This window comes from Salarias fasciatus, chromosome 3 (genome assembly GCF_902148845.1).
Source record: "Salarias fasciatus chromosome 3, fSalaFa1.1, whole genome shotgun sequence".
Classification (NCBI taxonomy): Eukaryota; Metazoa; Chordata; class Actinopteri; order Blenniiformes; family Blenniidae; genus Salarias; species Salarias fasciatus.
The window spans coordinates 368,708-380,000 of NC_043747.1; the positions used below are offsets into that span (position 1 = coordinate 368,708).

The 11,293-nt window shown below is 53.7% G+C and overlaps 1 protein-coding gene across 1 annotated transcript; it reads right to left on the reverse strand.

Moving 5' to 3' along the window:
- Nucleotides 1–238: 238 nt before the first annotated feature.
- On the reverse strand, nucleotides 239–4,161 carry cd248a (CD248 molecule, endosialin a). The gene has a single exon (XM_030088404.1). It carries the CDS (start codon nucleotides 3,952–3,954, stop codon nucleotides 1,627–1,629), a length of 2,328 nt encoding a protein of 775 aa, XP_029944264.1. The 5' UTR covers nucleotides 3,955–4,161; the 3' UTR covers nucleotides 239–1,626.
- Nucleotides 4,162–11,293: the final 7,132 nt, after the last annotated feature.

Genomic DNA, 11,293 nt, shown 5'->3' on the forward strand with positions numbered 1-11,293 from the left:
CAGAGCCGTGTTCTGTAGACTCAGGCTGAATCCTTCGTCGATGTCGTTATTAGAGGATCATTTCTGCCGAGCTCGGCTGCCGTCATGTCGGAGATGGAGGGGTTCACCATTCCAGCCTGAAGCTGAGCTCTCCTCCGGAAACTGAGCCCGGACCGCCCTGCCCTCACATTCACACGAAGCTTTCACAATCAGCTTTCATCACAGATTTTAATCACAATTTAAAACAGTATCAGGACAACAGAAAGGAGTAGTGTTCTCAGAGTTCACAGTCAGTAGAAATGTGGCGTGTAGGTGTGGACTGGCGCCGTTAAATACCCAATAAATTAAAGCTGGCTGTGCTGAGCGTGGTCCCTGCTGGTCTGACGCTCTAAACCAGGGTCACAGAGGGGCTGTTTCAAAACCAGGTCAGGGTCACGTCTGTGCCTCGGCAGCATCTCAGCCTCAGCCAGAGGAAACCCTCAAACTGGACTCAGCAGGAGAACGAGTGTGTCTGCAGGACAGGAGTGTGAAACACACTCAGACATCAGGCTTTGGTCTCAGAAGGCCCGTCTGCTCCGGCAGCCATGCTCACTGATTGTGTGCCGGTATTAACCATGCTGATGTGACGGTCATGGAGGCAAGGTCAAAGGGCACAGCTGGGTCTCCTAACATGTTCCGCCTACTGGAGGAAGTCTCCGGATGAACCGGACCTCTGACTTTTCACACTCGTTCCCTGTAAAGGACTGTGTTCAAGTTCACGTTTCAAAACCAAGTAGAAGTTCAGAAGCATGGTTAGCATTAGCATTAGCTTTATTTTCTCTCTGATGAGTTTCTCTGGATCTTGAATTGGGACATGGCAGCTCGATCACCTCAATGAGGTTCCTCAGATTTAGCTTTGGGATCCCTGCTCTGTTCTAGTAAAATGAAGAGCCTGTCCCAGCCCTGCTGGTGCATGTGGACCAGTCTGTCCTCACCTCTGGCCCAGACCGGCCTCTCTCGTTGGCGTGGACTGCGCTCTGCTACAGAACCCCGTCTCTAGCGCTGCAGGGCTTTTCAAGCTGACGTTAGCAGACACCAACGGCACCGGCTAGCCTCTCAGTTTGGACTGGGTTGAAAAAGACATTAAATGATAAACTGGCGTAGCTGACAACCCTGTGCTGTGGCAGGAGACGAGCAGCGTTCGGTCGTCCACTGCTAGAAACAAACTGAGCCTCAGGACGTCGCTCGAGAGACACGGTGTCGTCACGTTTTATAGCTTCAACAAAGCAGTGTGTGTGTTATGTAATTTTTTCAACCTGTAAGCAGGAGCTGACTCCACCTGTGAAACATTAAGGTGAATAAAGAAAGTGACATGAAGGAACATCAGCGAGCAGCAGAGTGATGTTACAGACTTGTGTTTGTCTGGAACAAGGCGACTCATGAAGCAGACACTGCGCCGTTTGGACCACAGAGAAAGCCCCAAAACGGTCCACGGTTTTCAGCGGCCCCTCCCCACTTCTACCAGTCCATATTTAACAGCAATATCCAAATATGTGCAGAAAGTCAGCACTTCAGAAAGGGGCGGAGCTTCTGGCCTCTGGTGGCCAGTTCATCACTGTCTCCTGCTCTCCTGCAGAACAGAGGCTGTTTGTGTCCGTGTCGGTGTGTTTACACCTGGGTCTTGACCCCTGCCGAGGGGTGAGCAGCTACCTGTTTGTCATGCGCTCCAGAGATCCAGTGGTAGCAGTCAGTGGCGGCTTTGTTCCGCGGCTGAACGGCGTAGCGGGTGCAGTAGACGATCCCCAGCGCCACCATCACCACAAGGACAATACAGAGGGGCACGAGGATGGCCACCAGCAGCCAGGTGGAGCTCTGCTTCGGCCCCCGGTCCTCCTGGGCAGGATCCAGAGAGTCAGCACTGCCTTCAGTTTCCCCGCCCTCAGCTGGGGGAATGTGGGACGCTGCAGGCTCTGTGGGAGGGGCGGGGGCTTCGGAGCGTGTGACCTCCTGAAAGACCCCATCCTTCACCTCTAGCTCCTCCTCTGAGAACCAAGACTTCTCCCCAGGGAGGAGCTGTTCTTCATCAGCTTCGCTGTAGTAGCTGGAATCCGTGGACGTGTTGCAGTCTGTGACAGGCTCTGCAGCGTTCCCCGGACCCTGGGTGGATGTGGCCAGCTCCACCCACCAGTTCCAGGCTCCCTCAGAGATGGTTGCAGTAGAAACAGAGGGTGCATCTGTAGTAGTCTCTTCTTCATCTTGGTAATAGTCCGGGGTAGGAGTGGAGGCGACGGAGGTGGCAGGAGGAGTGGGGAAGTGGGTCGTCAGGAAATCCTTTGGTTCAGGCTGAGGTCTTTGCCCCCACTCTTGCCAGTCAGTTCCATCTATGTCTTCCTCGTGGTTTTCAGCCACAGTTGGGAAAGGCTCTAATCCTGAAGGGAAGGGAAACTCCTCCTGAGGAGCACGAGTAACCCAGATGACATCCGGATTGAAGACTCTGGGTGGCTCAGTGAGCCAGTCCAGGGACTGCTCCTCCTCTGTGGGCCAGTCGGTGTGGCTCTGCTCTGGGCTCCAGTCATAGTCCTCAGGGACCCACACAGGTCCAGGCTGGTGGGTGACAGCAGACTGAACAACTCCAATCTGTGTCTTTCTACAGGAAAAGAGGTCAGGCATGAGCTCAAAGCCCTCCTCGCAGTAGCAGTCATATCCACCCTCGTAATTTACGCACATCTGCTCGCAGGTGTCGGGGATCTGACACTCGTCGATGTCCTGGCATCGGCCCAGGTCCTCGGGCACGGGGGAGTAGCCCAGATGGCAGTGGCAGACGTGGGAGCCGAGTGTGTTCTCACAGGCGTGTTCACAGGGATCGCTCATACACTCATCAATGTCCTCACAGGCACTCTCATCATCCGGATGGAAACCCTCCCGACACTGGCACTGGAACGTTCCCAGAGTGTTCTGACAAATGTGCTCACAAGGACTCTGCAGGCATTCGTCCACATCCAAGCAGCCACGTTCGTCCGGCGCCAGCATGTACCCGTCGGGACAGGCGCAGCGGTAGCTATCCGAGAGGGGCAGGCACTCGAACTCACAGGGCGCTCCTTGGCAGACGTCGGCCAGCTCACAGCTCTGCCCGTCGTCTGCCAGCTGGTAGCCTCCGGCACACTCGCAGTAGAAGTGTCCGCCGGCCGGCCTGCAGAAGTGCTCACATCCTCCGTTGTTCTGGTCGCACCAGCTGTGTGGCGGAGGGGTTCTGGAGCAGAACGGGGCTTCTCGAGACCATCCCACTGAGCCGTCCTCCCTCTGCAGGCACAGGACCAGCTGGTCCTCCTGGGCGCCTGCAGGGCAGGGCAGGGTGGCCACCGAGCCGAACGGCACGTGGGTGAGCAGCGTGCTCACCAGGTTAAACGGCGTGGTGTAGAGGGCATTGTCCGCCCCCTCTCTCCTCAGGGCGGGACACATTCCTTCGTAGGCATAGCTGCAGAGATATCCGTCCACAGCGACGGAGCAGGAGCCGTCCAGCCACTTGAAGTTATCGGTCTGGTCCTGAGCGTTGTAGCTCATCACCACACAGCGAGGCGTCAGGCACAGGCTGGGGGAGTCCTCCCTCTGCCAGCTGGTGTACTCTGTGTCCTGGTCCCCGGTCGTCCAGGAGAACCCCCGCAGGGGGCGGCCGGCGGCACACTGGCGGGGCTGGCGCTGAAGTCCGATCCATACCTGAACCTTGGTGCGCGAGTGTCGCAGGTCCAGGCCGGAGAAGAGGGCGGCGATGGAAGCCGCTTCCTCCGAGTGTTTGATGGTTGCTAGATTGCCGCCCTTCTCTTTGCAGGCCCTCCACGAGTCCAGGAAAGTCCTGCGCTGGAAGTAAACCACGAAGCAGCCGTCCGCCCTGCACAGAGCATCCGTCTCTCTCAGGTCCTGGCCCCGGGGAAGTCCAGGGAGCAGAGCCAGGAGGGAGGCGACGAGCAGAGCAGCAGCCCCCCTCGGCAGGGACTCCATTCTGTCTGAAGCCGGAGGTCTTCCCTCTGCCTGCCTCTCCCCTCTTCTGATCTGCCTCTCTCTCAAACTTCGACTGTCACTTGCTCAACTTTTCTCTTCTCGTCTGAAGCCAGCTCCTCGCTCCCTGCCTCCCTCCTCACGCCGCCCTGCTGAAGCCGGTCTGCGCTGCAGCGGAGGCAGACCGTCCAGGACTGGGCCAGCAGCGAGGGAGGGAGGCGGCAGGGGGAGGGGGCTCCAGCAGGAAGGCTGGGCAGAGGGGAACCAGGGAGAGGGCTGAGAAAAAGAGTTGTATGTTTTCGGAGGAGGTGGGGGGCATTATATGAGAGTATGTCGGGGGAGGGGCAGGGAACTGTGCATTTCTCTTTTCCTGTGCTTGTCATATGGTTTTCATAAACCCTGTTCATGGACAGAGTTCACACACACACACACACACACACACACACACACACACACACACACACTGTTCTACATGGGTTATCGTCCACTTCAAAAGCTTTTCTTTTGTTTAATAAGTCGAAGCAGAGTGAAAAACGGCTTGAGGAGATGAATCCCTCCTGCAGTCCGTCACTGTCGGCTCTGCTGTCGCCTTGAACGCCGTCCTCTCCTTTTGTGGACCGTTTCATTCTCCTCATGATTCAGTTGGATATGATCTGGCAGGTTTATGAAGGCTCGGCCCCCCACAGTGGTCCCAGACGTCTGCTGGACGCCGTCCTCTGCATGTATGTCCAGACTGCCTGGGTTTGCATGATGCCGTTGTGTGTTTGTGTTTCTGCGTTCGAATGTCTGGGGAAAGTTGGTCGATAAGAAAAACAAACTGATTGTTCTCAAGGATGTTGGATGTTGGCCTGGCGTGCCGGTTTCCACATGTGGCGTGCGGCGTTGACAGTGTGACCCTGAGCCAGACAGCAGCCTGGTCCTGCTGAAGGTGGATGCTAATAACAGTCGGACGGGTGGAGGCGTGGGGAGCGCTGTGGAGGTCAGCGTGGAGGGAAAGGGCCTCCAGCTCTGCTATGAAAACAAAGCTGGGCCGGTAAGATGGAGACTTATGTTTCTAAACGGGAGACGTTTGGGGGTCGGAGGGGGTTTGGGAGGAGGGGATCCAGAAGCACACACTGGCAAGTGTCATAAATTCAATTAAGTGTTTCAGACACTGTGTGCCGTCTGCGCGTTTAAAAACGAGTGTGGATAGAGAGAAGAGGGAAGTGGAGGACTGGAGATGAGTGTGTGAGGGTCCATGTTCTTGTTTTGTAGTGCAGGAGTGGTAATCACTCTCACAATGGGAAAACCCCGGTTTGATTCTGAGCTCGGTCTTCAGAGACTGCATGTTCTAACTATGTCTCTGTGAGCTTACTCTGACAGCCCAGAGATACGTCTGTTTGTTGGTTTGAACACTGAATACAACCTCACCTGGAAGGTTTGTGTGACTGCCTCTACCTTTGTATTAATCACGCTGATCGATCGATGCAAATGAAGACAGAAGCTAGCGGCATGAACCTCAGGACAGGATGCGTCTGAGAATCCGCTCAACAGGCCAAACCGTGGAACGCCACGCAACGCCAACATCCGGAGACATCTGTTACAGGGAAGTGTTCATGGTCAAGGGTTTTGGGGATTTAATCCTCGTCAAAACGACCTGGAGATTAATCTTCTTATCCTTTATGAAAGTGAAGAATCATTGGTGAGGTTCCTCTGTGGAATTCAACTACCAACAACACAAAACTCAGCATCCAATGATTTTCCTGAAGGACCAGCACTGACAGGTGTCAATACTGACAGATTATCCCTGAATGATGAGCTCCAGGATTTGATCCAACTGATCGCTTGCTGTTATTTGTTGCTCTGAGCTCGCTGAGGTTGAACCATGTGACGGCTCAGGGGGCGGGGCTTAGCCAGAGGTCAGTCAGACATGCAGTGACGCCACAGAAAGGTGAGGACCAGGACCAGTGTGCTGGGCTGGAGCGGCTGGTCTGTGGGACAGGAAGCAGACGGTCTGAGGAGGTCTTCTGATGGACAGGAAGCAGACGGCCTGAGGAGGTCTTCTGATGGACAGGAAGCAGACGGTCTGAGGAGGTCTTCTGATGGACAGGAAGCAGACGGCCTGAGGAGGTCTTCTGATGGACAGGAAGCAGACGGTCTGAGGAGGTCTTGTGATGGACAGGAAGCAGACGGTCTGAGGAGGTCTTGTGATGGACAGGAAGCAGACGGTCTGAGGAGGTCTTGTGATGGACAGGAAGCAGACGGCCTGAGGAGGTCTTCTGATGGACAGGAAGCAGACGGCCTGAGGAGGTCTTGTGATGGACAGGAAGCAGACGGTCTGAGGAGGTCTTGTGATGGACAGGAAGCAGACGGCCTGAGGAGGTCTTCTGATGGACAGGAAGCAGACGGCCTGAGGAGGTCTTCTGATGGACAGGAAGCAGACGGCCTGAGGAGGTCTACTGATGGACAGGAAGCAGACGGCCTGAGGAGGTCTTGTGATGGACAGGAAAAAGCAGACGGCCTGAGGAGGTCTTGTGATGGACAGGAAGCAGACGGCCTGAGGAGGTCTTGTGATGGACAGGAAGCAGACGGTCTGAGGAGGTCTTGTGATGGACAGGAAGCAGACGGTCTGAGGAGGTCTTGTGATGGACAGGAAGCAGACGGTCTGAGGAGGTCTTGTGATGGACAGGAAGCAGACGGCCTGAGGAGGTCTTGTGATGGACAGGAAGCAGACGGTCTGAGGAGGTCTTCTGATGGACAGGAAGCAGACGGCCTGAGGAGGTCTTGTGATGGACAGGAAGCAGACGGTCTGAGGAGGTCTTCTGATGGACAGGAAGCAGACGGCCTGAGGAGGTCTTGTGATGGACAGGAAGCAGACGGTCTGAGGAGGTCTTCTGATGGACAGGAAGCAGACGGTCTGAGGAGGTCTTGTGATGGACAGGAAGCAGACGGTCTGAGGAGGTCTTGTGATGGACAGGAAGCAGACGGTCTGAGGAGGTCTTGTGATGGACAGGAAGCAGACGGCCTGAGGAGGTCTTGTGATGGACAGGAAGCAGACGGTCTGAGGAGGTCTTGTGATGGACAGGAAGCAGACGGTCTGAGGAGGTCTTGTGATGGACAGGAAGCAGACGGCCTGAGGAGGTCTTGTGATGGACAGGAAGCAGACGGTCTGAGGAGGTCTTGTGATGGACAGGAAGCCACTGCAGCCTTTATTTCATGTGATGCTGTTGAAACGCAGCTGAAGCCTTCTGTTCTCCTGACTCTGTCCATCAGCAGCACACCTGCTGAACACTTGTCTTCGTCTCCTCAGAGGCTTAAGGCTCAACCCGAAGCAGATTGAAGGTCCTGAGCCTGTCCTTCCTCCCTTAAAAAAGATTTATTTTTGCGAACAGAATATTTATGATGCATAGTAAGCATCCTCAGTTTGTTACAGTGAGTCGGATCAGATTTACAAAAGAAATCCATATAATTGAGGAAAAAATGAAAAAACAGAACAAAACAGAACAAAATCAGGAGAAAGAGGAAATAAAGCAAGTCACAAAAAACAAAGTGAAACAAACGAAACGTTGGGCTCAGTTTCCTTTCTCTGATGAAGCTATGATGAAGCTGAAGAACATCTGTGAATAAAGGGGAAAAGAGACAGGAATATATTGAGTTTTTTCATTTCCAGTTTACAGAATTTGACGTTTTTAAGTATTAGCCATAAGTTACCCCATACAACATTTGACTTGTATTTTTGAAAGAGGAGAATGAAGAGGATGGTGAAAATAATTCTGCACATAGTGAAGAGACTGAACCAGGACCACACCAGACCAGACCAGGGTTTTGGCTTCAGTTTGAACCAAAGGGATAAAAGCAGGAAGAACAAAGTTTTTATGACCTTGTCATTTATGTTTACGGAAAAAAAAATCAGTGTGTTTAGTAAATTGGAGTATGGAGAGAAGGAATAATGCAATGTAAAGCGTCTTTGAGTGTCCAGTAAAGTGCTATATAAAACCAATGCATTATTATTATTATTATAAATTCAACAACAGATTTTATTATTTCTTAATTTATAGACTAAAATCAATTTTTGCCATCACATCAGCCTGGTTCTGCAGGAAGTCTCCTCTGAGTCTGGTTCTACAGGAAGTCTCCTCTGGGTCTGGTTCTGCAGGAAGTCTCCTCTGGGTCTGGTTCTACAGGAAGTCTCCTCTGGGTCTGGTTCTGCAGGAAGTCTCCTCTGGGTCTGGTTCTGCAGGAAGTCTCCTCTGGGTCTGGTTCTGCAGGAAGTCTCCTCTGAGTCTGGTTCTACAGGAAGTCTCCTCTGGGTCTGGTTCTGCAGGAAGTCTCCTCTGGGTCTGGTTCTGCAGGAAGTCTCCTCTGAGTCTGGTTCTACAGGAAGTCTCCTCTGGGTCTGGTTCTACAAGAAGTCTCCTCTGGGTCTGGTTCTGCAGGAAGTCTCCTCTGAGTCTGGTTCTACAGGAAGTCTCCTCTGGGTCTGGTTCTACAGGAAGTCTCCTCTGGGTCTGGTTCTACAAGAAGTCTCCTCTGGGTCTGGTTCTACAGGAAGTCTCCTCTGGGTCTGGTTCTGAGTCTGGTTCTGCAGGAAGTCTCCTCTGGGTCTGGTTCTACAAGAAGTCTCCTCTGGGTCTGGTTCTGCAGGAAGTCTCCTCTGGGTCTGGTTCTACAGGAAGTCTCCTCTGGGTCTGGTTCTACAGGAAGTCTCCTCTGGGTCTGGTTCTACAAGAAGTCTCCTCTGGGTCTGGTTCTACAGGAAGTCTCCTCTGAGTCTGGTTCTACAGGAAGTCTCCTCTGAGTCTGGTTCTACAGGAAGTCTCCTCTGGGTCTGGTTCTACAAGAAGTCTCCTCTGGGTCTGGTTCTACAGGAAGTCTCCTCTGGGTCTGGTTCTGAGTCTGGTTCTACAGGAAGTCTCCTCTGGGTCTGGTTCTACAGGAAGTCTCCTCTGGGTCTGGTTCTACAAGAAGTCTCCTCTGGGTCTGGTTCTGCAGGAAGTCTCCTCTGGGTCTGGTTCTGAGTCTGGTTCTGCAGGAAGTCTCCTCTGGGTCTGGTTCTACAGGAAGTCTCCTCTGGGTCTGGTTCTACAGGAAGTGTCCTCTGGGTCTGGTTCTGCAGGAAGTGTCCTCTGGGTCTGGTTCTGAGTCTGGTTCTGCAGGAAGTCTCCTCTGGGTCTGGTTCTACAGGAAGTCTCCTCTGGGTCTGGTTCTACAGGAAGTGTCCTCTGGGTCTGGTTCTACAGGAAGTCTCCTCTGGGTCTGGTTCTGCAGGAAGTCTCCTCTGGGTCTGGTTCTGCAGGAAGTGTCCTCTGGGTCTGGTTCTGCAGGAAGTCTCCTCTGGGTCTGGTTCTGCAGGAAGACTCCTCTGGTCCTGCTGGTTCCTCTCTGTGTTCTCGGCTCAGCTGTGTTTGCAGTCGTGGGGATAAGCTGAATTCAGACTGAAGGGGATTGTTATTCGTGCAGCTTCTTCTGGATGTGACTGATGAGTCACTCTGAACTGGACTTCAGGTCTCTAACAGGACCTTCAGGACCTCTTGGTTTCAATGATCCGTGGCTCTCACGCCCCAGGAGGGGTCGGCTGGTGTGTCGGGCCGTCTCAGCTCATGGGCAGTCCGGGAGTGGAACCACCGCCTCTGGGATGCAGCCGGCCTCTGGCTCTTGCAGCGATGTGTGAGCTGCCGTCACCAGACCGGAGTGTGTGAGTGTGTGAGAGTGTGTGAGTGTGTGTGAGTGTGTGGCAGCTTTATCGGGTTATGGATCCAGACAGAGGCTTCATTCTGACACTGACGCTCCAGACAATGGCCTCACGTGGCCCGGCCCGGCCCGGCCCGGCGCCGTGCACGCTGCACGCGCCACAGCTTTACATTATTATCAGTAAAACTCTGGACCACATGTGTTTCCACTCTCTCTTTCTGGCAAACTGCAGAATCCCAGTCCTGTCAGAGAATAGCTGACATTCTTGTTAGTGTCTGTTAATCTCATGAACGGCTGAAACCTAAATCTCTGCCTTCACAGGAGTCAACAGCTTCAGCAGCAACAGACGGACCGCGGACACTTTTAAAAGAGTGTCCGTCTTAAATTCAGGAAGTTGGTGGTGAAAACTGTGGCTCGGCAGCGTTTAGCAGGGTGATTAAATTCACAGTGTGAGAACTCACACGTTCTGAAGTGCAGTGAGAGGAGAGTTTAGCAGCAGAGGCTGGTGCGTAGGAAGGCATGTGAAAACTGAGGAACCCCTGAAATCAACCCTGCTCGTGATGCAGAGTTTTACCCAGATAGTGGTACTCCGGTTTTACCCTGATCTGTTTTCTGTTGTCGTCTGTCGTCTGATGCTGAGACATTGTCCTCTTTGAGAGGTAATAATGCCTAAAAGGAATAGGCTGTGGATGACTGTGTTTTATTACACAGTATCTGTACTGAGCTGTGGTGCAGTGGAGCTGAACCGACGCTGTGGCTCTGAGGGGAAGGGTGAGTCCAGACCGCGATGAAGCCTGTCTTGTTCCAGACGCTCCAGAACCGTCAGTCTCACTGAAGGACAGACGAACTCCCTGGTTCCAGTGAGACGACAGAACACCTGCAGAGACATCCAGGAACAAGAGAGCCTCTCGGAGACTGAACGACCCAGCCAGAACATTATGACCATGCGTTTCACTGATGAACCGTCTGTGGGAACAGGTCACGTGATATCTCACAATGCATTGTGGGCTTTGCGGGACCTCGATCTGTTCGCACCGTTTACAGTGTATGATCACGGACAGCGCTGCGACAGACAAGGAAACACGAGGAGAAATGAACTGGAGCTAGCAGAAAGACGACGGACCGTACCGAGACCAGCTGGACCCGGTCCAGACCCGGTTCAGACCCGGTTCAGACCCGGTCTGGACCCGGTCCACACCCGGTCCACACCCGGTCCACACCCGGTCCAGACCCGGTTCAGACCCGGTCCAGACCCGGTCCACACCCGGTCCAGACCCGGTCCACACCCGGTCCAGACCCGGTTCAGACCCGGTTCAGACCCGTTGGGGCGTCCCTGGATGGGCTCACTGCTCCTGTTGGGAAAAGGCTGCCTGGAAGCGTGATAGCAGCACGGCGTGCCGGCAGAGCAGGACACACTTCTGTCTGGACACACACAAACACTACACCCAGATGCACAAACACTACACCCAGACACACAAACACTACAGCCAGACACACACACACTACAGCCAGACGCACAAACACTACACCCAGACACACAAACACTACAGCCAGACACACACACACTACACCCAGACACACAAACACTACACCCAGACACACAAACACTACAGCCAGACGCACAAACACTACAGCACACCACACACACTTCCAGCACACCACACACTGGCTG